This window comes from Mustelus asterias, chromosome 8, assembly GCF_964213995.1.
Source record: "Mustelus asterias chromosome 8, sMusAst1.hap1.1, whole genome shotgun sequence".
Taxonomy (NCBI): Eukaryota; Metazoa; Chordata; class Chondrichthyes; order Carcharhiniformes; family Triakidae; genus Mustelus; species Mustelus asterias.
The window spans coordinates 94,175,846-94,202,942 of NC_135808.1; the positions used below are offsets into that span (position 1 = coordinate 94,175,846).

General features: G+C 39.6%; 1 protein-coding gene across 1 annotated transcript in view; it reads right to left on the reverse strand.

The window, feature by feature from the left end:
• The window catches only part of tm2d1 (TM2 domain containing 1), an 87,140-nt gene that overhangs the window by 26,897 nt on the left and 33,146 nt on the right, over positions 1-27,097 (reverse strand). Inside the window, exon 5 of the mRNA XM_078218534.1 lies at positions 19,372-19,445. Coding sequence (XP_078074660.1) covers positions 19,372-19,445 — 74 coding nt within the window. The remainder of the gene's footprint in view (positions 1-19,371; positions 19,446-27,097) is intronic.

Sequence of the window (27,097 nt, forward strand, 5' to 3'; positions counted from 1 at the left end):
AGGGGTTTTTAATTCCTTGAGGGAGTATATGATTACTGTGAATCATGAATTATTTATTTAAAGTTTGCCATGACCAATCTAGTGCTATTTTTATTATTTTAGTTTCCTAATCTAAGGCAAATCACCCCTCATACCTACATTTGTTTTGTTCAGATTTAAAACCCTAGTTTCAAACTTAACTAAGCTGCTTGCAATCTCAATATAAAATTTCGCCACGTTATGATCACTTTTCCCGAAAGGCTCCTTTACTACAAGATTATTAATTAAACTTGTCTCATTGCAGAAAACTAGATTTAAATAGCCCATTCCCTAGTTGGTCCCATGGCATGTTGATCTAGAAAACTATCTTGAATCCATTCCATGAATTGGTTTCCCACGTTATTGCTGAAAATTTAGTTTGCCTAGTCTGTTTGAAGATTAAAGCACTCACGATTATTATATTACTTTTGTTACAATAACCTCCAATTGCTTGATTGATTATACCCTGCCTGACACTACAACAACTGTCAGACGGTCAATAAATTAATTTTACCATTGTTCTATGTCCCTTGCTGTTTCTTAGCTTGACCCAACCCGATTCTAGACCTTGGTTTTCAAAGGCAAGATCCTTTCATTATTATCTTTATTTCATCTTTTATCAAGAAGCCCTCCTCTGTTTCAATTTTGTCTATTCGCTTCTGAAGGTCAAACACTCAGGGAATATTCAACTCATAACCTTGATCACTTGCACTTGTTTTTACTTACAGCAATGCCATATGCTTTTGAAATAGCTCAATAACATTTTCCCCCCAAATTCTCTATGGAAACTGGTCCTAACATCCTGAAAGGTTACATATTATTGTCATTAATATCACGTCCATGATTGTACAGTAAAATCTCTGTTATCTGACACACTACCTACCGGAACACTTGATTAACCAGAATTCTGGAGTTGGGTCTGTTTGTTGATTGCAGATGTCACTGATCCCTCAGAAATCAGCACCAACATTTGTTTCCCATCAATTGTATTTTCACAGAACCACTAATAATTGTCAAACTCACCAGTAGTTGCTATCGGTGACTTATCGCCACTCTGGTCTCAGCTTCCTACTGTTCTGCAGCACCATGTTCCCTCAGCACTGCTCATTAGGTTCATGCCCTCATGTACCTCTTGCGAGACCTCAACACTTGCATAACTGCGTGATCACTCTGGAGTTTTCCGAATGGACGAAAACACAGAACTCACCTTATCAACCGGCATATTTGATTAACCAGCACCTCCCATTCTTGGAGCATGTCCGATGAGAGAGATTTTACTGCACACTGCAAATTTTCAGATTTTTCAATGGCTCCAACTATTTTCTATAATCGATTCCCAAAGCTGGACGCAACGGTTTAGTTCTACTGTGACCAAAGCAATGTTTTGTACAGGTTTATCACTGGACTTTGTATGTATAACCCAAAATACCATTTGACCCTTCTACGTTTTCTCTGCCTTTAATTCTGCTTCAACAAATCTGTTTCTCTTCAGCATTTATACTCAGTGTTCCTTCTTTCCATTTAGAATTTAGCCAGTCAGGATATATTTCTATCCTAAAGTTCCCCAAAATATTCACAGTTCAAATGTATTTTTCCCTGATCAGACACTCTCTAACTATTGCATTCTATAGTCTCCTACGTATTTTCTCAGTTTGCCATGCCTCCTGATAGGATCAGCAAATTGTAACATTATTCTATGCATTGTCCAAATTACTTGAGCTTTTAAGTGCATGAAATTCCATGCATTTAAACAGTTAAAAGTGAATTCACGCAGTGGTCTTATTTCTATATTTGACAGCATGAATTGACAGTATAAATCTTTACAATCAAGTTTCTGAACTCTAAAAATGGCCAGAAAAATGGTCAGCAAGTAAGACTGCAGTGGTTCACCCAAATTCCTGGTGGCTCACCACAGGTTCAAACATGATTCTTCATGGTTAGTAATAAAAATTACACTGGAGTTGTGTATCAGGGAGAAAAAAAAATACATTTTTAGAGTTACTTTAAAAGTTGATGGATTGCTTTAAAGTTTAGAAGTTTATTTATTAGTCACAGGCAGGCTTACATTAACACTGCAATGGAGTTACTGTGAAAATCCTCTAGCCGCCACACTCCAGCGCCTGTTCGGGTACACAGAGGGAGAATTTAGCATGGCCAATGCACCCAACCAACACATCTTTCAGACTGTGGGAGGAAACCGGAGCGCCCGGAAGAAACCCACTCAGACATGGGGAGAACGTGCAGACTCCGCACAGTCACCCAAGCTGGGAATCGAACCCGGGTCCCTGGCGCTGTGAGACAGCAGTGCTAACCACTCTGCCACCATGCCGCCCATAAAGATAAAAAAATACAAATATTAGAAGTGTAAAATTAAAACAGAAAATATTGATCAAGGGGTTTGTCCCAACGTTTCTCTTTGATGTGTTGAATATCTTCTGTGCATTTCCAGCATTTTTAATTTTAAAAGAAATCTAATTTACTTGAGCCAATTTTGTTTAATATAAGATTCTGGTATGTAAATTTTTAAAAAATTAGAGTTCACTGAATGATGCTACTACACTGCTGGACAGCGGTTAGTTAGATAATATACTATAATTGTTTCACACATTGTTTTTGTCAGAATTCTGATTTAGAATGGAGATCAATTTTATGCATACAATTTTGTGAAGTAGAGTTATTGACCTTATAACTCACAACATTAGAAAACTTTAATATTGGCCCAAACCTTCATGGCACGGCAATCATTGTTGCTGTGTCACTCTATTTTCCGAGCCAGGCATTTCCAGAAATGCGGAGTGCAGTATCCATCGCGACAGTGCTGGGGAAGATACAAGACATGCCTGTTTTTTACAGCACTGGCTGCTGTATGGCAAGTTTAGATGTCCAATGTAAATGTGAGTGAATGGATGAATGTTAGTCAATGGGTGAATGAATGAATGGTGAATGGGATAGCAGGGCGAGGTAAGTGGTAAATTTGGTTGGGTGATTGAGGTTAGGTGGATAGGGTGGCAGGCAGGCAGAGTGGCAGGTAGGTAGGTAGCTATGTAGGTCAGGAGACGTAGTCAGGTCAGGGGCTAGTTAGGTGTAGGTGAAGTTACTGGGGCTGTAGCTGAGAATTGGGAGGTAGTCAGTTCTGGTCAGGAGTTAGCCAGAGGGTCATGGGATCGTCGGGTGGTCAAGAGGGCTTAGTCAGGTCAGGGGATTTAGCGTAGTCATTGTGAGTGATTGGGGTGGGGGTGGTTGTGTAGTTACCCAGGTGTCAGAGTAGGTTTTGTCTGTCTAAGGTTGACTAACACTTTCTGGATAATTAGCCAGGTGAGTAACTATCGAAGTCCCCAACTCTATCTCAGTGACGAGGGCACTGTGGAGGATCATTAGGTGCAGGGGAACTGCTGATTGGAGGTTCAAATTCCTTGGGCAATTTCCATGGAGACCAGCACATCAGGACTTCTGGAGGGTGCTGACACACATCTTGGGTTGCAACGTCTCCGACAATCCGGCGTGTAGGATTGAGGGTAATATATTAGCAAGGATTGAGAATTGGATAATGGTCAGAAAAGACAGAGTAGGAACTGAGAATCTCTCCCAGGTTGGAAGGCCATACCTAACAAGTTAGTGCAAGAATTGGCATTGGAACTCAGCAATTTAGAATCTATATTAATGAATTAGATGAAGGGACTGATATACCCGAGTTTGTAGACAATGTATGGCGGTACGGTGGCACAGCGGTTAGCACTGCTGCCTCACAGTGCCAGGGGCCCAGGTTCAATTCCGGCTTCGGGTTACTGACTGTGTGGAGTTTGCACTTTCTCCCCGTGAATGCGTGGGTTTCCTCCGGGTGCTCCGGTTTCCTCCCACAGTCCAAAGATGTGCGGGTTATGGTGATTGGCCGTGCTAAATTGACCCTAGTGTCAGGGGGATTAGCAGGGTAAATATGTGGGGTTACAGGGTGGGATTTTGGTCGGTACAGACTCGATGGGCCGAACGGCCTCCTTCTGTACTGCAGGGATTCTATGGATTTCAAGTTAGGTGGGAAAGTAAGTGATGAGGAAGATGCAAAAAGGCTGCAGAAGGATCTGGACAGATTGGGGTAGTACACTGACACAGTAGTTAGCACTGCTGTCTCTCAGCGCCAGGGACCCGGGTTCGATTCCCAGGTTGGGTTACTGTCTGTGTGGAATTTGCACATTCTCCCTCTGTCTGCATGGGTTTCCTCCGGGTGCTCCGGTTTCCTCCCACAGTCTGAAAGACGTGCTGGTTAGGTGCATTGACCCGACAGGCACCAGAGTGTGGCGACTAGGGGAATTTCACAGCAACTTCATTGCAATGTTAATGTAAGCCTTACTTGTGACTAACAAGTAAACTTTAGAAGATTGACAGAAGGCAGGTGTGAAGTTACCCACCTTAGGGTAGAAAAAATAAAACAAAATATTTCCTAGTCTCTTACCATTCAAGAAAAGTTTGCATTCAGAGTGATCTGGGTATCCGTGTACATTTTAATTGTGAAATTTAACATGCAGGCACAGCAAGCAATTCGAAAGGCAAATGATTTGCTGGCTTTTGTTACAAAGCAATTGGAGTATCAGAGTAAAGAAGCCTTACTACAACTATCCAGGGTGTTGTTCAGGTGACGTCCAGAGTACTGTGTACAGTTTTGGGGTCCTTACCCAAGGAAGGATACAAATGTCCTAGAAGAATTGCAACAGTAGATTCATGAGGGCTAGTTTCTTGGATGAGGGGAGTTATCCTAAGAGAATAAACTGAGTAGACTAAGTCTTAACCCTTAAGTTTAGAAGAATGACAGGTGACCAAATTGAAGCACACAAAATTCTTAAGGGTCTTAACAGGGTAGATGCTGAGAAAATACTTCCCCTGGTTGGGAGAATCCAGAACATGGGGTCACAATTAGTGCTCAGCCATTTAGGACTAAAATAGGAGAAATTCCTTCGCTCAGTGTTGTGAATCTTTGGAATGTTCTACCTCAGAGAGCTGTGAATGCTCAGTAGTTTAGTATTTTCAAGACCAAAGGTGATAGATTTTTGGGTACTAAGGAACTAGGGATATGCGGGTAATGTGGGAAGGTGGAGTTGAGGAAGATGATTGGCCGCAATTTTGTTGAAAGATGGAGCAGGCTCAAAGGACCAATGGTTTACTCTTATTCCATATGTCCTTTTGCATATATTTTTTAACTATTAATTTTAAAAATAATAATTTATTACCAATTTTTCATTCCAGCATTATCTATGTTTCATAATTCAAATTGACGGGTTTTATTTTGGTGAATGCAAACATTTTGAACTGGAAAAATTACCAGTTTTAAATGTACTTTATTTTAAATTTACAGCTGCCCTGACAGGCTTAGGTTGTCATTTTCTTATTAAGAAAAATCCTGATATCTTATTGCAGTTCCATAAACGTTCCACAGCAGTCACAGCTGGTTCATATCTAATAGCAGTGATCTTAAACCATGCAGCGCACTTTTATCCATGTAAAACGAAACTTTAAATGTTGGCTATTACTTTGCTCCATCCAATCCTTTTAGCATTAGTAAATGATTTGTAGAGAAGGCAAATCAAAAAATCCATACATTTCATAGATAAATATTTTTACAACTGTGCTTTTCGTTCATCACCTTCCAAACTTACATAGGAACGGAAATATATCATTGTACACCAGGCAATAATTTAGCGATTAGGGCCTCAGCAGCTAAAGGCACAGCCCCCAATGTGTAAGAGGTCAGAACTGGAGAAACGCAGATAAATCAGAGGATTGTTGGGTTGAAGGAAGTTACAAAGATAGGGAGGGAGGATAGAGGCCGTGAAAGGATTTGAAAACAAGGGTGAGAATTTTAAAAACAGGGCATTTCTTAACTGGAAGCCAATATAGGTCAGCAAGCACAGGGGTGATGGGTGAACAGGATTTGGTGCAAGTAACTACACAGGCGAAAGTGTTGGATAACCTCAAGTTTGCACTATTCAGAGGCAGTGGAGCGGCCAAGCTTAGTGTTGCCAACATAAATGTGGAAATAACACTGAGTTTTGGATGATGTTGCTGAGGGCCGACAAGTAGGTAAGAAATGGGAGCGGATCAAGGACAGATGCTTGGGGGATAACGGTATGGTTGTGGGAAGGGAAGTAATTGCAGAAGATTCTCTAATTACGACTGGATAGTAATACAGAATGGGATGAGAATAGTCCAATCCAACTGGACAAAAGTGGCAAGGTTTTGGAGACAGATGTTGTGATCAACATTTCAAAGATGGCAGACATGTTTAAAAAGACAAGGAGGAATAGTTTATCACTGTTACAATTAAGTAGGATGTAATTTGTGACTCTGATAAAAGACATTTTTGTACTGTGGTGGGGCAGACTTCTTCATGTTACAGTTCATCCTACAGCTATTCCACTGACAGAGTAATAAGTTCAGAACAACAAAAAATGCGCATCAGGACTAACATGCTGAGTGAGTCCTATACTGCACTGGACCTGACTTCTCAATTAGTATAATTTCAAATGAAGTTACACATAAAACTATGCAAGAATCTGCAACATAAACAACAGCAAACAAACACTGGTTCAGTAACAAAAACCAACATTATGTTGGAAAATGGTGGCTGTAAATCTTGCAATTGTTTCAGGGCTAGGCTAACTTTATCATAAATTATGGAAATTACAACTACTTATAAAAAAAGGTGCTGCTAATTCTGTCATAAAATCTGTTCCTACTTTACGCGTACAAGATGTGACATGTCTCATGTGATAATGGCTCTCGATAAATTAGGAAGAATGTGCGTGGAAACCTCCCACTCCACAATACTAGTTTCCATCCCAGAAAAAATAGATTTTTGGAGGCATCAAGTGTACCTGTTTAATGGCCACAGATTGATAACAATTCAATGTGATTTAAAAATGCCTTTAATAAAATTATGGAATTTAAATTGCAGCCTTTAATAAAACTAAAAGCAAAATAAATCTTGTGTAGTGATGTCAACACTTGGTCTCTAGTTACCATGTAGCTGCTTATTTATAATTTTTAAAACACATCTTTCCCACTTCTGTCTGCAGAAGTAACTTGTGGTAGATTTCTTCAGTTCAAAATTGGTGAGGTTTTTCTTAACTTTGACATTTTATTCATCTTTTTCCATCAACGCTGTTGGACAGTTCACATCTTTCTTGCATTTAATTTGTATTTTTATTTATTTTTTAATCCAAGTTTAATCTCATTCTATTCATCATAATGGCTCTATGCATTTAGCTTCAGAGTTTTATTCCAATGTTTACTAAAATGTGAAAATTGGGAACTTTATTTAGTGCTAATTTGTATAACTGGAATATTCCTCATCTTAAATTCAGATCCCCAGACTAGTCTTGTGATCCACAGTTGCAAAGTGATCACAGCTGGGAGCTGAATATTCAAGGGTATTTGACATTTCAGAAGGACTGGAAGAAGAGGTGGGGTAGCTCTGTTAAGATAGGATGAGATCAGTACACTACTCAGAAATGTTCTTGGGATCAAAATGTAGAATCAGTTTGGGTGGGTATATGAAATAGCAAAAGAAAGAAGTCACCAGTGGGAGGGGTTAATAGGTCTTGCCAGTAGCTATGCTGTAGGTGTACAAATCAAGAAATAATGACAATTGTATGAAAGGTACAGCAATAAGGATGGGAGAATTTAATCTTCATATCATTTGGACTAAACAAAGCAGTAAAGGTAGCCTGAAAGACAAGTTGATAGAATATATTCAGGATAGTTCCTTAGAACAATATGTTCCAGAACCGCACAGGGAAAAGGCTGTTATAGACCCGGTAATGTATAATGAGGTAGGATTAATAAATAACCTAATAGTGTAGGAGCCTCTAGGCAATGGCAATCACAACATGATAGAACTTCAAATTCATTTTGAGGGTGAGAAATTTGCATCTTAGCATCTTAAATTTAAATAAAGGCTATATACAAGGTTGCAAAGTGAGAGTTGACTAAAGTAAAATGGGAAAATAGGTTAAAAGCAAAGAAGGTACAGAAGCACTGGCAGACGTTGAATAAGAATATTCAATACTCAACAAAAATATATTCATTAAGAAAGACTCGATGAAAAAAATACATGAAATTAACCAACAAGGGCAAAGATGGTGTAAAATAAAAAGAAATAGAATGTTGCATTGTTTGTGTTAAGTGAGAAGATTCAACAAATTTTAGAAATCAGCAAAGAATGACCTAAAAAAAATAGAATCCATACAGTGCAGAAAGAGGCCATTCAGCCCATCGAGCCTGCACCAACAACAATCCCGCCCAGGCCCCATCTCTGTAACCTCATGTATTTACCCTGCTACTCTTCCTGACACTAAGGGGCATGACCAACCATCCTAACCCGCACATCGCTGGACTGTGGGAGGAAACCGGAGCACCCAGAGGAAACCCACACAGACAAGGTGAGAACTTGCAAACTCCACATGGAATTGAATCTGGGTCCCTGGTGCTGTGAGGCAGCAGTGATAACAAGGGTAAAATTGGAATATTAGAGAAAACTAACAAAAAATATAAAAACAGGCAATAAAAGCTTTTAGAAGGATATAAAAAGTTGTGACAGTGGGCATTGGCCCCTTTGGGGGGGGGGCGGGGGGGCAGAGGGGTGAGACTAGGAATTGAAAATGGGAAACAAGGAAATCACAGACATTTTCGCCAAGTATATTCCATCTTTCTTCTCAGTAGATGACACAAAAGGCATCTCAAGAATAGTACAAAGGTTAAGGTTAAAAGAGAGAGAGGAGCTTAAAACTATCACAATCACTAGAGAAAAAACATTAGAAAACCTCATGGAACTAAAGGCCGGCAAGTCCTCATGACCTGAAGGCCTTAAAGGGAAGAGGCTGCAGAGATATTGGATGCATTTCTTCCAAAATTCTATACATTCTGGAAATGTCCCAGTGGATTGAAGAACTGCAAAAGTAACACTACTATTCAAGAAGATCAAAAGGAGGAACTATATGCCAGTTTGTGTAATATCTGGCATTGGGAAAATGTTAGAATCCATTACTAAGGAGGTAGCAGCAAGACATTTATCCAGTACCCTTTTTTGTGACATCTTATCGAATGCCTTTTGGAAATCAAAATACACCATGTCTGCTAGTTCCCTTTATTCACCCTGCTTGTTACATCCTCAAAGGACTCCAATAAATTTGTCAAATGCAATTTCCCTTTCGCGTAAATCATGTGACTCTGCCTGATTGCATTGCAATTTTCTAAGAGTGGATGGACGATATATTTACATGGATAAAGGATTGGCTCGCTAACAGGAAACAGAGAATTGGGATAAATGGATCTTTTTCAGTTTGGCAAACTGTAACCAGCAGATTGCCGCAGGGATCCATGCAAGGGATTCAACTATTTATCATCTATATTAATAACTTGGATGAAGAGCAGCCAAATTTGCTGATGATACAAGAACAGGTAGGAAAGCAAGTTAGGAGGATACAAAGAGTCTACAGAGAATATAGATAGATTGAGTGAATGCGTAAAAATGGCAGATGGAGTATAACATGGGAAATGTGAGCTTGTCCACTTTGGCAGTAAGAAAATAAAAAGATTATTATAGAAATGGAAAGAAACTGCAAAGTGCTACAGTACAGAGAGACCTTAGCATGCAGGTATAGCAAATAATTAATAAGGGAAACAGAATGTAAGTCTTTATTATAAGGGGAATAGAGTAGAAAAGTAGGGAAGTCTTGCTATAACTACACAGGCTACTGGTGACACCACTCCAAGTGTACTATATACAGTTTTGGTCTTACCTATTAAGGAAGAATATACTTGTGTTGGAAACAGTGCAGAGAAGGTTGATTGCTGGGAACAAGAGGTTGTCTTCTATGGAAAGGCTGGGCAGGTTGGGCCTACACTCAATGAGAGATTATCTTATTGAAACTACTAAGATTTGGAGAAGGCTTGACAGGTTAGATGTTTAGAGGGTGTTTCTTCTTGAGGGGGAATCTAGAACTAGGGCGCACTGTTTAATATTAAGACTGAGATGAGGAGTCTTTGGAATTCTCTTGCACAGAGAGCATTATACGCTGGAACATTTAATGTATTAATAGGTTAGACAGATTTTTGCTCAACAAGGGAGTCGAGGTATGGTGAACAGGCAGGAAAATGGAGTTAAGGCCACAATCTGATCAGCTATGATCCAATTGAATGGCTCAATGGGCCACTGGTCTGCTCCTGCCCCAATTTATTATGATCTTATATCCATGGATCCAATCCCAAATATAACAAAATGTATTCTTAATTCATTCTGGCTGCTTAATTTCCTGACTCCATGCTATGATGTCCATCTGAATGCACCACACTCACACCCCAGTCTGCACTCAACAGGAAGCAATGAGTTATCAGTGGACTGGTAATCCAGAAATCCAGGTTACTGCTCTCAGGACCTGGATTGAAATCTGAATTCAATAAGAATCATGGAATTTTAAAAAAAGTCCAATGATGACCATGAAATTATTGCTGATTGTTGTAAAAACTAATCTGGCCGCAGGTCCCTAATGTCCTTTAGGGAAGAAAATCTTCCCTTCTGATCTGGTCTGGCCCACATGTGACTCCAGATCCGCAGCAATATGGTTGACTCTTTAAAGATTCCCAAGCCATTCAGTTCAAGGGCAGTTAGGGGTGGGCAATAAATGCTGGCCCATCTAGTGACGCTCACATCCCATGAGCATATAAAAAACACACACAACTGCTTTGCTTCCTAGTTTAAGTGCACCACTCCTAATGGGTTAAGTATTTTCAAGCATGCATAAACAATAAATAATAGCAGATGTCCCTATCATTTGCAGGAATCTACAAAAAAATGTAGAAACATTTGAATTATTTGAACTGTGAGCATAGCTTTATATTCAAGTGTTATAATTCAAAACAAAAGAAAATATTCACAAAGCTAAGAAGCCATAGGGTGCAATCACTGAGACAGATGGGGGATATGACGTGGTGATTATCTAACTATCTTTGTTCTGTCAACTAGAGACGCTAAACAAGTGTTCGCTCAGCTTGTATGGCCGAATCATGTCTTTTATTATAAGGATAATAGTTAGTCTAGCAAGGCATTTTCTTGGGAATACATGCCTGGGAAAGGAGGTAAGCAGTTTATTGGTGAGTCCCTGAATGAGAAAATAGTTGAAGACACAGCGGTTTCCATTTACTGAAAGGGAACGATAAGCTCTCAATAGTCACTCAGGTTCTAAACAGGACACTGCGAGGGACAGGTCTAGACATGACGCTGAAAGACAAGCTGAAGTAAGACAATTTTTTTAAGAGTTAAATGTTGCCTGGAAAGAAAGGCAATGCCAAAAAACTTACATCAGCTCACAAAAGAGACAGTGTGTCTGATTATCAATTTTCAAGGAAAGAAATATGATTGAGTGAAAGAATGTAGAATTTGCTTTAACAATGACTGTATGCTCAGTCATGCAAAATGAAGTTATTTAGTAGTCTTCACCTGATCTAATCTTACAGCACAATTTTTGCATTCTGCCGTTAAAAAGATTGGAGAATTGCTCATGGTACTAGTTTGCTTTTACTGAAGGTATTAACCATTTAATATTAACACTTGCCTGCATAAACAGATGATCCACTTGTAAAGCTTGCAGGAATGGATAAAGCCAGTTAACAAGAAAGGGGACAGCGATAAAGTGACCCTTCTGGATGGCCCTGAACTATGTGGGGTTGAGAAAATGTGCAAAGGGACAGGTCTGCTTTGATAACGCCTGTCAGCAGCTCAATCTACTGAAAAAGATTACTTCGTTTTGATATTTCAGGATTTTGAAAATCAAAAGAACTAGTTGGACTCAGACAAAGGAATTCAAAAACAAATCCAAAGTGGTTGTGCCAGTTTGCATTCAATGTAAAGTTTTACCCTCCAGATACTGCCCAGCTCTCTGGGGACATTACCAGAATTAATTTACAATCATGGCAACAACATTGAGCTTAGATTTGGAGTCAAAGCAGGATCAAAAATAGGAGGAAGCCTCTGAAAAGGAGGAAGCAGCTGAACAACAGCAGCGTGTCGAGAAAATTAGGAAGAGAGAATGTGATTGCTTTTCTACGACTTTGATGAAAGAAGGAATGTTCAATGTTGGAAGAGAAGGACTGAACCGGACGAGAGTACTGTTATGTTCATATGCTTAAATGTAATAAAATGTATATATATCTTATAGACTACTAATAGTGTGAAAACTAGTAGTTTTGAAAAATGAAGGCATCTTTTCATAGCGTTGGTTTATTTCATTTTAAGGGGTGGTATGATGATATTGTGCCTTTAAGAAATATATTTTAATTGTGTTTCTTGTAAAGGGTAAGTTTAAAGTTCAACTGTTTTACACGGTGACGATTTGTCTGAGATAACATGCAGCTCCATGCTGAAAATCCGGATAATAATCAATCATAGTTGATGAGGTGTTTGTTTAATCTGAGTTAATGCATTTGTGCTTACTTGGGTTCTCCTTTGGGGTTTCAGAGTAGGGTTTTGATTAGGCTGATTGACAGAGACAAAGAATGGACAGGGCTGAGCTTGCAGGAAAGACAGTTTTGTAAAAAAAAAGTTACTGTTGGGTTCTGAAAGAAGCAACAGGTGTCTCTGTCTCTCTCTCTCTGCAGGCTGCTGTTTGGGATCTGCTAGGAGAAATAGGTCTCTCTCCGTCTGTCTCTCTCCAAAGATATTCTGGAGAATGTAGGACTAGTAGGACCAAGCACATAAACCTGTGGTTTGTTAACTGATTTTGAAGAGGAGTTTAAGTCCATGAGAGGAATATTGCTTAAATTTGAACTAATAGTGATATATTAGCAGTTACGAATTGTATCTTGCACCTCTTTCAATTTGGTCTATTGTATTCACTGCTCCCAATGTGGTCTCCTCTATATCGGAGAGACCAAATGTAGACTGGGTGATCACTTTGCTGAGCACCTTCTGTCTGTGCGCAATCAGGATCCTGACCTTCCCGTTGCTTGTCATTTTAACACATGATTCTGCTCCCATGCCCACCAGTCTCCTTGGCCTGTTGCAATGTTCCAGTGAAGTTCAACTCAAACTGGAGGAATCGCATCTCATCTTCTGGCCAGGCACATTGCAGCCTTCCGGTCTCAATATCAAATTCAACAACTTCAGATGATTAGCTCTACCCCACCTCAACCCCTTTGTTTTCATTTCATTTAATTTTTAACTGTTCTCTATCTTGTATTTCTTTATTGTCTTTCTTTATTTTTCTTTCCCCCCACACTTTTTCCCCCTATTTTATCCCCCTTTCCTTACCTTTTCTCCCCCTATGCTTCCCCTTTCCCTCTTTTTCTCAATTTTAGCTCTCCCCCACCCATCTCCTCCTCCCCCCACGTCATCTGTCACAGCTTACCCTCTGATTTCAGCTTCTCTGCCGTTTGGCCATTTACACCTTTTATTCTCTCTGTGGACTGCCATTAGCAGCCTTTCCCCTTGTTTTTGTGGCTATGACTCATCTTTCATTCCCTCACCCTGCAGTGTAAATATCTCCCACTTTCTATGCCGTTTACCTTTGACAAAGGGTCATCTGCACACCAGGATGATAGGGAGTGGGATAGCTTGACCTTGGTTTCAGATAAAGCTCGGCACAACATCGGGGGCCGAAGGGCCTGTTCTGTGCTGTACTGTTCTATGTTCTATGAAACGTCAGCTCTTTTCTCTCCTTACAGATGCTGCCAGACCTGCTGAGATTTTCCAGCATTTTCTCTTTTGGTTTCAGATTCCAGCATCCGCAGTAATTTGCTTTTATTAAGAATTGTATCTTGTTATGTTTAAGTATTGATCAAATGTTAAATATTAAGCTAATTCATTCATTATTGTTAAACTGTGTTGTTAAATAAAGTTTGTTTTGATAATAGCTTCCTAGTGTATCATAGAATCACATCTGCAGTGAAACATTTTATCCTCACAATGCCAAAGTAGCAAATAGTCGGGGTCCAGTCTAACTTCATAATATGCCTTGGGGTTTCTGATCTAATTTCTTAACATTAATGAAGGAAGAAGCAGAATGAAACAGAGCAGGGTAGTAAAAAGCAGAGAAGACTGATGGTTGTGGTATTGTAAGACCTATAGACACTTAAGAACAGATTTACTAATATCTAATAGTAAGGTGCAGAATATTATGGACACTTTTCAGTGAAATCCTGTTTGAGAATACTCCATAAAACTCACGACTTTTCTGCATCACCAAGACCAAAGATATATCAGCTGTGAAAGAACCAGACCAGTGGAAATTTGGGAGACATAGCAATTGTGGAATTTGCTTATTACTGAGTTAGGGAGAAAGCACATAGAACGTGATTGGACAGATTGTTCATAATTTGTCCTCGTGGCCAAACAGTCTTTTCAAGAACTATGTTTTCTTAATTTGCACCATTTTTACGAGATGCTATATAACCATAGGGATTACCTAGAGTTTCAATCTTTTGCCTGTAAAAAGAAACAGGGTAACACTGCAATTATATCCAAGGGAATTTTAGCATTTTGTATGAAAGAATGCAACACATTCAGATAATATCAGTGAAGCAAAAGAAAGATTATTGGGGAATATGGCAGTATAGTGGTAATGTCACAGGATTAGTAATCCAGAGATTCAGGTAAATGCTCTTGGAATAAAGGTTTCAGTCCCACCATGGCACCTGATAGAATTTAAATTTAAGGAATAATCTGGAATTAAAAAGCTAATCTTAGTAATGGTAACCAGGAAATCATTGTCAATTGTTGTAAAGTCCCATCCAGTTCACTAATCGCCTTTAGGGAAGGAAATCTGCCATTGTTACTTGGTCTTATCTGTGTGACTACAGATGCAAGGCAATATGGTTGACTCTCAACTACTCTCTGAAATGGTGGAAAGCCACTCAGTTCAAGCGCAATTAGGTGACAAATACTGGCTTTGCCAGTGACATACACATCCCACGAAAGAACAAAAAAAACATACATTCTTGAGTCACAATAACATAAGCTTCATAGAAACATTGAAAATAGGAACAGCAGTCGGCCATTCAGTCCCTTGAGCCTGCTCCATCATTCAATATGATCATGGCTGGTCCTCTATCTCAATGCCATAAACACCATCCCTCCTCATTCCCTTTGATGCCTTTGGTGTTGAGAAATCTATTTCCTTCTTAAATATATTCAGTGACTTGACCTCCACAACTTCTGTGGTAGAGAGTTCCATAGGTTCACATAATAAATTTCTCGTCATCTCAGTCCTAAATGGCCTACCGCGTATCCTGAGGTTAACTTGTTCTGGACCCCCCAGCCAGAGGAAACAACATCCCTGCGTCCAGTCTGTCCAGCTCTATCAGAATTTTCTACATTTCAATGAGATCCTCCCTTATTCTTCCAAACTCTAGTGAATATATGGCTAGTTGACTCAATCTCTTCTCATATACCAATCCTACCATCCCACGAATCAGTCTGGTGAACATTCGCTTTACTCCGTCTATTGCAAGCATATCCTTTCTTAGATAAGGAGACAAAAACTGTGCACCTGCAGTAAGACACCCTTGCTTCTATGTCCAAATTTTCTTGCAATGAAGGCTAACACACCACTTGCCTTCTTAACTGCTTACTGTACCTGCATGCTTGCTTTCAGTGACTGGTGTATGAGGACACCCCGGTCCCATTTTGTTTTTCCTACCAAAGTGGATAACTTCACATTTATCCACTTTATATCGCATCTGTCATGTATTTGTTCACTCACTCAACTTGTTCAAATTGCTCTGAAGCTCCTTTATATCCTTCTCCCTATTCACGTGCCCACCGAGTTTTGTGTTGTCTAAAAGCTTGAAAATATTACATTTGGTTCCTTCATCCAAGTCAATGATATATGTTGTGAATAGCTAAAGCCCAAGCTCTGATCTCTGCAGTAGCCCACTAGTCACTGCCTGCCACGTTGAAAAAGACCCATTTATCCTCCTCTCTGTTTCTAGTCTGCTCTCAAACCATGCCAATATATTATCCCCAATCCAATATCGGCAATATGACTTTGTATTTCTACTAGTTACTGTGCAATCAAAATGAATGAGATAAAAAATAGATTTGATGCAAGCAAACTTTGAGTAGGCATGGTTCTTTAACTGAATTTTGCAGTCAGCAGTGAAGTGTACATTCTGCTGACCGAGATTTCTCAGCACAGCTTGCTTGAGTGATCTTTGTGTTGAGACTTTTAGCCTTCTTCATGTGCAATTTATTTTAGCATAGTTTATGATGTTTCCTAGCATTGAACTGCAGTGATGTCATCAAGTTAAGGAGCCACACACATTAAAGAATTCTCACAGACAGAAAACTGGGAAATGAAAAGCACAAATAATTAAATAACTTTAAAAATGATTACAGACTGTGAAATAAAGATTGGGATATACACATGGGTTCAAGTAGAACCTGAAATATCATGAACAAACTTTTATATTTTTAAAAATTATTTTAAGAAACTAGCCATTAACCATAATGGAATCATTTAACAACATTCCACAAATGTTAAAATGTTTTTCAGGGCCTGATTGGTTGTTCAGTAGTAGCAATGACCCAAATTTCCCTTAAAAACCCAGTTTCATTCAATGAACAAGACTTAAAATGTTATTGGTGTTGCCAACAGTAATATAAGAGGGAAAAGGGGATATTTCGATCAATTGATCTTGCCAAATTCTGGGACTTGGTGGAAGGGGAAGGGAGAATGCAGGGTGTTCAAATTGACACCCTGCATTCCCCCTGTGCAGGGTGGCTGTAGCGAGAGCCATAGCACAGCCTGCAGCAGAACAGTGAACTGACAGACTGCAACCTCAGGCTTTTCATGTTCATCTGTGCTTGTGCTAAATCCCAAAGTTGTAGTCAGATTCAAAGAGTAATGGTATTGAACACTTTGCTGTCAAAAACACTGTATATTCTGGGCCTTTGTATATTCACAGAATGGTGACAACTTCTGCTGCAATTTTTGTAGTAAGCCCCTGGTATTACTGCCTGAAGAAAGCAGTACAACAATTCAAACATCCACTGATATTTTAAAATATTTTTACAACTTACAAATGACTTTCTCTTAATAATATGTTTTCTATGTAATTTAGCAAATGTCCCATGCCGACACTATCATTAAGAAAATGCACCAATGCCTCTACTTTCTCAGAAGACCAAGGAAATTTGGCATGTCAGCTATGACTCTCACCAACTTTTACAGATGCACCACAGAAAGCATTCTTTCTGGTTGTATCACAACTTGGTACGGCTCCTGCTCTGCCCAAGACCGCAAGAAACTACAAAAGGTCATGAATGTAGCCCAATCCATCACGCAAACCAGCCTCTCATCCATTGATTCTGTCTACACTCCCCGCTGCCTCGGCAAAGCAGCCAGCATAATTAAGGACTACACGCACCCCGGACATACTCTCTTTCACCTTCTTCTGTCGGGAAAAAAATACAAAAGTCTGAGATCACGTACCAACCGACTCAAGAACAGCTTCTTCCATCAGACTTAATGGACCTACTTCGCATTAAGTTGATCTTTCTCTACACCCTAGCTATGATTGCAACGCTACATTCTGCACTCTCTCTATTCCTTCTCTATGAACAGTATGCTTTGTCTGTATAGCGCGCAAGAAACAATACTTTTCACTGTATATTAATACATGTGACAATAACAAATCAAATCAAATATTCTTGGCTTCGCAATGTATTTAAGCAATTTTCCTTTTAGGCTCCACTGAAGAGCAGCTAATAAGTTGTGGGTTTTTTTGCATCATCAAAACCACATTACATTCCTTATTTTACACATTCATATTGTGTACGTGTACGCAAGTGAACCATTACTGATAAGCTATTCAAATCAAAGAACACATGGCATGTTCCAACAGAACTTATGGTTTGTTACACATCTTCATTACACCTGGAGGAAAGCTGGGTGAAGATATTAAATTTTAAAACCACATTCCCAGTGCTCAAGAGCACCTCTTTACCTGAAGCAATGAAACATAAATTGAAAGCTACTCTTACATGTGTTGATAGAAGTCCTGCATGTGATCCATATTTTAATACTCTTGCATTAATGTAGACAAATAGGCCAACAACTGCACTGAGAGAATTTGTAAAGAAAGTATATCCAGGTGCACAAAGCCGAGAGCTGAATGTATGCCATTTTTTTAAGTTAATGTTGAAAAGTCAGAACATTAGCAGACTTGTTTTAATCAGATAAGTATATTAAAAATAAGTTTTACAGCACTTCTCTCCAAAAGGTTGAGATGCCTTTCATCAAGTTAGGAGCGATTGAAGGCTTGTCTTATCCCTCTTTACTATATATTGTCCTAAAGAAATATACCAAGTTTAGATGAGGAGGAGCTGGATGGAATACAATTGCTTAGTTATTTACAGGATTGTTTGTACTCAGTTGATATGCAGAGGAAGAATTGACAGTTAACTTGGACCAACAATCAATATGAGTGTGATTTGGGATCTACTCCTTTCTTGTACAAGTTGATACTAAAATCAAGTAGTCAGAATGCTTACATTCCAAGTTAGAACTAGAGTATAGAACTTTGACAGTGGTTAGCACTGCTGTCCCACAGGGCCAGGGACCCAGGTTCAATTCGCAGCTTGGGTCACTGTCTGTGTGGAGTCTGCGACTAGGAGATTTGCACAGTAACTTCACTGCATTGTTGATGTAAGCCTACTTGTGACACTAATAGATAAGCTTTAAACTTCAACCAACTCTACTTCTCGGCTTCCCAAACTGTTGTATACTTTTATATTTTGTTATTTATAAATATTACATAAAAATAAGGAATTTAAAAAAGATTATTTCTGTACATCATGGGTCGATTATCCCCTGCTCTCTTATCTCATTTTATCTGAAGCCTATATTTGATCTAAATTCTTCAGCTACACAACTAATGAAAATAGATCACCATTTTTTGTGTTGTTGCTTAGCTTTAAGTGCTAAGTTTCTGCAAAGGTGAACACAAATGAGTATAACCATTCCAGAGCTGGCTTTTAGCTCACATGTACAAGATCGAGCCTAACATGCATGTTAAATACCTTTATACCATAGTATGACTTTAGTATAGACAATTTTATTATGGATAGCAGCACCATTCACCATAGTCCGATTTCAATTAATGCCAAAATTTAATTGAACTTCCAGTATAACAATTTATCTATTTAATTGTGCTTAAACAACACAACTCAGTGCAAACTCGCATATGGTTTTATTGCATTTAGCTATGGCATGACCACTTCAGTTTACAGAAACATAATCCACATATCATTCAACGTAAAGGATTGCAAGCAGGTTGGCATATCTCTCAAAATGATGGTTATCAACTCACCTGCGCGGAGATAAGAACAAAGTCAATAAGGCTGCCAATTCCACAAAATCCAACTGTGCAGAACTTCAACAAACCTGGATAGAAAATTTTAAAAATTAAATTAAATCCTTGTGCATTAAACTGTAGACAGATCATAAGAATAAGAATCAGGAGCAGGAGTAGGCAATTTAGCCCTCAAACCTGCTCCACCATTTAATACAATCATGGTTGATCTCAACTCTGCTTCAGTTCCACTTCCGCCCATTTATCATACCTTTCAAACCCTTACTAATTAAAAATCTGTCCACCTCTTCCTCAAATTTGCTCAAAGTCCCAGCATCCACTACACTCTGGGGTAGTGAACTCCCCAGACTCAAGACCCTTTGAGAGAAGTAATTTCTCCTCACCGCTGTTTTAAATTTGCCACCCCTTATTCTAAAACTATGATCTCTTGTTCTAGATTGTGTGATAAGGGGAAACATAATTTCCACGTCTATTTTGTCAACCTCCCCTACTCCAAGGGGTATAGGCCTAAACTGCCCAAACTCTCTTCTTAAGGCAAACCCCTCATCTCTGGAATCAATCTAGTGAACCTCCGCTGAACTGCCTCCTTTGGCCCCCTCCTCATGTAAGGGGACCAAAACTGTAAACAATATTATAAATGTGGTCTCACTAATGCTTTGTACAGTAGCAGCAACACTTCACTCCTTTAATATTCCATTCCTTTACCAATAAATGACTAGATTTCTTCTGCCTTCCTTATTACCTGCTGTATCTGCATACTAGTTTGTGCGATTCATGCACAAGGAAACCCAAATCCCTCTGTACTAAAGCATCTCTCCATTTAGATAATAATTTGCCTTTGTATTTTTCCTACAAAAATGGATAACCTCACACTTATCCACATTAAACCCCATCTGCCAAATTTTGCCCCATTCATTTAACCTATCCATATCCATTTGTAAATTTCTTATTTCATTATTGCAACTATCTCACCTACTTTATTATCTTCTGCAAATTTGGCTACAGTACCTACTATCGCTGCATCCAAGTTATTAATATAAATTGTAAATACTTGGGGACCGAGGGCCACACCCTGTGGCACCCCATGTGTTACATCTTGCCAACTCTAAAAAGACCCATCTATCCCAACTCTCTGCTTTCTGTTAGCCAATCCTCTATCCACGCTAATAAATTACCCCTAATTCTATGTGAACTAATCTTGTGTATTAACCTTTTGTGTGACACCTTATCAAATGCCTTCTGGAAGTCTAGATATATTACATCTACAGGATCTTCATCATCTACCTTGCTGGTTAGATCTTCGAAGAACTCAAGCAAATTAGTCAAACATGATTTACCCTTCATAAAACCATGCTGACTCTGATGGATTGCATTTTGACTTTCTAAATGTCCTGTGATTGCTTCCTTTACAATGGATTATACCAATTTCCCAATGACAGATGTTAAACTAATTGGCCTATAGTTTCCTACATTTTCCCTCCCTCTCTTTTTGGATAAGATGTTATATTAGCATTTTTCTAATCCACTGGAACCAATCCTACATCCAGGAGCTTGTGGAATATTGTAAGCAATGGATTCAGTATCTCCAACGCCACTTCCTTTTAAGACCCTAGGATGTCGGCCATCAAGCCTTGGGGACTTGCCTGCCTTCAATCCCAATAATTTGCTCAGTACTTTTGCTCTAGTGGTGATGATAGTTCTAAATTCTTCCCTTTCTATAACCTCTGCATTCTTTGTTATTTTTGGGATAGTACCAGTGCCTTCCACTGTCAAAACTGATCATAAATATTAAACAGTTAATTGAACATTTTCATAGAATCATGGAATCCTACAGTGCAGAAGGAGGCCATTCAGCCCATCAAGTCTGCAACAACCACAATCCCACCCAGAGCCTATCTAAGGGGCAATTTAGCATGGCCAATCCACCTAATCCACGCATCTTTGGACTGAGGGAGGAAACCGGAGCACCCGGAGGAAACCCATGCAGACATGGGGAGAATGTGCAAACTCCGCACAGATAGTGACCCAAGCTGGGAATCGAACCCGGGTCCCTGGCGCTGTGAGGCAGCAGTGCTAACCACTGTACCGCCCTTTTAGCAAGTATTCCACCACATTTTTAAGAGTAGTGCTGTAACTACTTGAACTTTCAGTTTAAAACAACAACTTTTAAGTACATGTAGGCCTGGATCTTCCGAGCAGTGACAATGATCATCGGATTTCCACTTCACCCGTAAATTCCTCTGACCCGATGCTGCACCACATTTTTCCTAGACTTTATGAGCCTGGCTTTTCCAGAAACACAGTGCAGCATCCATCAGGGAACTCTGTAGTGGCGGAATGGAGGAAGATAGGACATCTAGCTGTGGGATGGGAAGTTTAAAGGTCCAATTTGAATGTTAGCGAATTAATGCATGGTTGGATTGGAGGGGGAGGTGGACAATTAGGTGGGTAAACTGGCAGGGCGGGTGAAATGATAGGGTAGGTGAGATAAGCAGAATAGGTAGATAGGGTGAGGCGACAGCTGGATGTGGTGGGTAGGGTGGATGAGTGGGTAGTCATGTTGCCAGTTAGTTGAGCCGAGTTAGGGGTTGGTGAGATCTTTTTGGTGACTGGGGTAGTTCTGTTGGGGAAGTAGTCAAGTGGTTGGAGTTAATGGGAACAAGCGTGTCGATGGGTTGGGTTGAGGTAGACAGGTTGGATCGTGGGCTAGTCAGGTGGAAGGGTCAGAGGGTATTTGGGGGTCAGTTGGATAGTTACCCAGATGTTAGGCTAAGTTTTAATCTAACATGGATGACTATCAAACTAAGTACATTGAAACTTCTGAAGTCTTCTACTTCAACTCAAAGGTCAGAGACCTTTGCAGAGGGTCCCAGAAGGAGGAGAATTTCCCATTCGAAATTGAATCTTCCCAGGCAATTCCCAGAGGCCAGACATCTTCATTCATATATCTGGTCTCCGACAATCCAGAGACTGGAGGATTTGGCCCACATTCAGTACGTGAGTGTACGGACAGTTGGTAGAGACATCACCTGAGTAAGACACATCAAAACTAGCATATTTGGGGATTTGGAGCAAAGTGGGAATTGAACTGGTATGTCTTTTAAAACTTTTTTTTATGTTAAGTAGCCTAGTTAAAAGATTAAAAAGGGTAACAGTTAACTGTCAATCAACTGAAGCCTGAATAGGGTCTCAATAGATGTTGAATACTGCAGAAGTTAACTAGTGAGTGATCCATCTCAGCTTAATTTAAGAAAAAGGGTTGTTTCAAGCGCAGTCACTAAGTGGACACGTGAGCAGTTGGGAGTCAGAATGAGTATATTTGGGAATTGTGAGCAAAGTGGGAATTCAGTGCAGAGGGAAAACAAGTGCTCTTTGGCTTTCTAACTTTTTCCTCTTCAGAAAGTGGTCTTGCTCTGCTTGCAGGAGTAGAGACTACAAGGAAGAGAGCTGATTGGTAGGTAGTGGTAAGTTGTGTTCACCACTTTTAAGTTATATTAAGGAAAGATAAGGGTTCGAGCCTTTTAAAAAATAACTTAAATAATTTTCTACTTGGCATGAATTTAATGTTATAGCATTTTAACTATAAGTATGGCTGGGTGTACAAAATTATGAGGGACATAGAAAGGGTAGATAGGGAAAAAAACCTTCCTCCTTAGTAGAGGGGTCAATAACCAGAGGACATATTTTTAAGGTAATGAGCAGGAAATTTAGGGGAGATTTGGGGAAAAGCTTTTTGACCCAGAGGGTGGTGAGAATCTAGAACTCTGCCTAAAAGGGTGATAGAGGCATGAACCCACACAGCATTTAAGAAGCATTTAGCGCTTGAAATGCCATAGCATACAATGCTACGGACCAAGTACTGGAAAATGGGCCTGCAAACACAATAGCCTGAAGGGCCTCTTTCTGCATTGTAAAACTCTCACCCCACCACCCAACACTCATTATTGGCTTGTTCATAAACTGTACCAAATACATCTTGATCAATATCCTAAAATCATGCGGTTAATGATTAGCATGCAAATCTGTAATGGAGATCTAATTGGGAGTAGTAACAGAATGCCCAATGTTTTAACGCTCACTGATTCACAGTTCATGAATCTCCATGCAATTCATACTCAGCCAATAACAAGCTACTTTTATACTGGCACTGTTTTAATTCAGAAGCTCAGCATTTTATGTTGCATGATCCTGCTTCACGTACTGGCAGCAGACCTGTGGATGTAATTTTATTGTTCATAAACCCAGCAACAAATCAACCAAACTGAGCAAGTTTACTTTGGGGTTGATGTTTGTTGCATTGACATGTTAGTATAATAAGACATAATCCCTACGCGTGTCATATTTAAGCTACTTGCGTGAAATTACTGGGAGTTAATGAGTTGCACATCAATGGAGATTAGAAAATTGGTTTTAATAGAATTACAATGGGGAAAATTGTTTAGGGATGGGAACCAATGAAACAAAAAAGGCAGGACAGAAATTCCTCAGTGAACACTAAATCATGCAGCTGCGTGATGGTGGAGTATGAAGATATAACTTTTTTCCTCAAAGTCATAAAATTTCTCTCACTTTTTTACAATATTTTTATGATCTATTGTTTACTTTGGGCATGCGGGATGAAATTTACTTTTGCAAGCAATAATCATACAAAAAATATCCTCAAGCATCAGTAATTTTTTTCAAGCATCCATAAAACTGGCACACCAAGACATCACTGACAGAGGTCAACAGAAACTATTGTTCCTCCCTCTAGGTTTGAAAGATTATGCCAAACCACAAGAATGCTTTGAACTCTGCATTTACACATTATTCCTTAAAGTGGTAGAAATGTTTAAACTGTCTCCATAAAAGATAACTTGAGTAACTTTGCAGTTTGCTATACCAACTGCGTAGTATTTACTAATTACTTATACAGTGCGATTTTAAAAAAACTTCACTAAATGCTGCAACTGCCAGTAGTTGTTTTTCTAATATATATATATATACTTAGGATAAATGTTAACACATCTTTTGTAGCTCAGAAGATATGAAGTGCATAATGTACAAATCATATATATCAGCAAAAGCAGCAAAATAATGGTAATCATAACTAATATTTGCAATATAATTTCTTGTAGAAAAACCTTTCAAAGTGCTTCATACAGACATAAGGAGAAAAATGGAAACATTTAATCACTTGTTAAGATTTTGCTTAAACACAGTTTTACTCAAGGCAGTACAGATTGCAGTCTGTAAAACACTTCAGCTGAAATGCTCAGTCTTGTCTCATTACTCTATTCCTGCTCTCAGGTAATTTACTACAACTGAAGGCTAAGGCAACTTCCAGCATCAAACCATAGGTGACCAACAAGATTAGTCATCATCTATTTCACTTCAATATCAGCTCAGGAGTTGAGAAAGTCAAGCGTATTGCACAATCGATGCTCAGGGGTTCAAAAATCTCACGGGTCTTCATGCTGCATGGAAAACCGATTCCATGTTGAGGGGCTTGAGGTTGTTTTCGTTAGAGAGAAGAAGGTTAAGAGGTGACTTAATAGAGGCATACAAGATGATCAGAGCATTAGATAGGGTGGATAGTGAGAGCCTTTTTCCTCGGATGGTGTTAGCTAGCACGAGGGGACATAGCTTTAAATTGAGGGGTGAGAGATATAGGACAGATGTTAGAGGTAGGTTCTTTACTCAGAGAGTAGTAAGGGCATGGAATGCCCTGCCTGCAGCAGTGGTGGACTTGTCAACATTGAGAGCGTTCAAGTGGTTATTGGATAAACATATGGATGATATTGGAATAGTGTAGATTAGAGGGGCTTTAGATTGGTACCACTGGTCGCCGCAACATCGAGGGCCAAAGGGCCCGAACTGCGCTGTAATGTTCTATGTTCTCTATGTCGAAAGGTTCTTCTGCATAGTGTTTGACACCAGATCAAACCTGATGTTTCCATAAAACCAAACCAGGAGTTCAGAGGTGTAAGCAAAGACTGGCTCAAAAAAGGTGGCCTATAAGGGATAACTTAGAGACAGAGAATTGCGGAGTTCAGGGAGCAAATTCTACAGCATGCAGCCAAAGTAGATGAAGACATTCCCTAGGTATAACAAATAGGAGTTAGGGATGCACTAAAGTTTGGGGCACAATGGGGGAAGGTTGCCGTCGAAGACCTTTCAGCCATAGTGAACTAAGGGGAATGGAATTGAATAGAACCCCTTGGGCTGTATGACTTACATTAAATGTATACAGTGAATATTACATATATCACAATTATATTGGAGCACTGTAGAGTGCAACTTGATCTATGTAGACAACTTAAATACCATTGCACCATTTGCAATGCACATTTTGAATCTGTAATTTTTCTTTGACTGTATTGAAGCCCCTCAGAGTGCAACATGATCTATGTAGAAACCTGAACATTATCGTACTGTGTGTGATTGCCACTCACAAATATTTATAATGTTCTTTCAGATATTTTACAAATAAAGTATGTTTCTGCAAAAAGGAAAGGAGTTAGGGGAATGAAAGGCTCACAACCCGGGCGGGAGGGGTGTATGAGGCGGAGAAGGATTGTCAAGCTGAGCAGGTTAGGGCTGGTGAAGATAGACGTTGAGAACAGATTCAAACATAAAAATTACATTTCTTATTTGGAGGCTAAAATAAAAGCAAAATACTGCAGTTGCTGGAGGTTTGATTTGAAAACAGAAATTGCTGGTAAAACTCAGCACGTCTGCCAACATCTGTGGAGAGAGAAACCAAGTTAACGTTGATTCCAAATGGCTCTTCTTTGTAATGTTGCCCAACGACAGAGAAAATTTTACTGTAACAATGGCATCAAATGTGGAAAGAGGCTCTGGCAAATCATAGCAAAGAGAGTGCCAAAGTCTAAGCTCGGAGGACAATCAACTAGTTTTCTTCTCCAGTGGGGAACTGAAGGAAGTAGTAGATAAGTCACACAGAAAAGGAGTCGGAGAAGACCTTGCCAGTGATTCAGACCCTTGGAGTAGACTTGTCACTGGAGATACTGAAGTCAAAGGTTGATCATGAATATGGCAAAATGTTTACATGAATGGAGGAATTTAGGGAGGATAGGAGGGTAATGAATTCAGAGGCAAATGTACAAGAGGAGCCAAGTTAGGATGATTTGATTTATTGTCACATGTATTAACATACAGTGAAAAGTATTGTTTCTTGCGTGCTATACAGACAAAGCATACCATTCATAGAGAAGGAAACTAGAGAGTGCAGAATGTAGTGGTACAGTTATAGCTCGGGTGTAGAGAAAGATCAAATTAATGCAAGGTAAGTCCATTCAAAAGTCTGATGGCAGCTGGGAAGAAACTGTTCTTGACTCGGTTGGTACGTGACCTCAGACTTTTGTATCTTTTTCCCGATGGAAGAAGGTGGAAGACAGAATGTCCGTGGTGCATGGGGTCCTTAATTATGCTGGCTGCTTTTCCGAGGCAGCGGGAAGTGTAGACAGAGTCAATGGAGGGGAGGCTGGTTTGCATGATGGATTGGGCTACATTCACGACCTTCTGTAGTTCCTTGCGGTCTGTGGCAGAGCAGGAGCCATACCAAGCTGTGATACAACCAGAAAGAATGCTTTCTATGGTGCATCTGTAGAAGTTGGTGAGAGTTGTAGCTGACATGCCGAATTTCTGAGGAAGTAGAGGTGTTGGTGGGCTTTCTTAACTATAATGGTAGCATGGGGGGACCAGGACAGGTTGTTGGTGA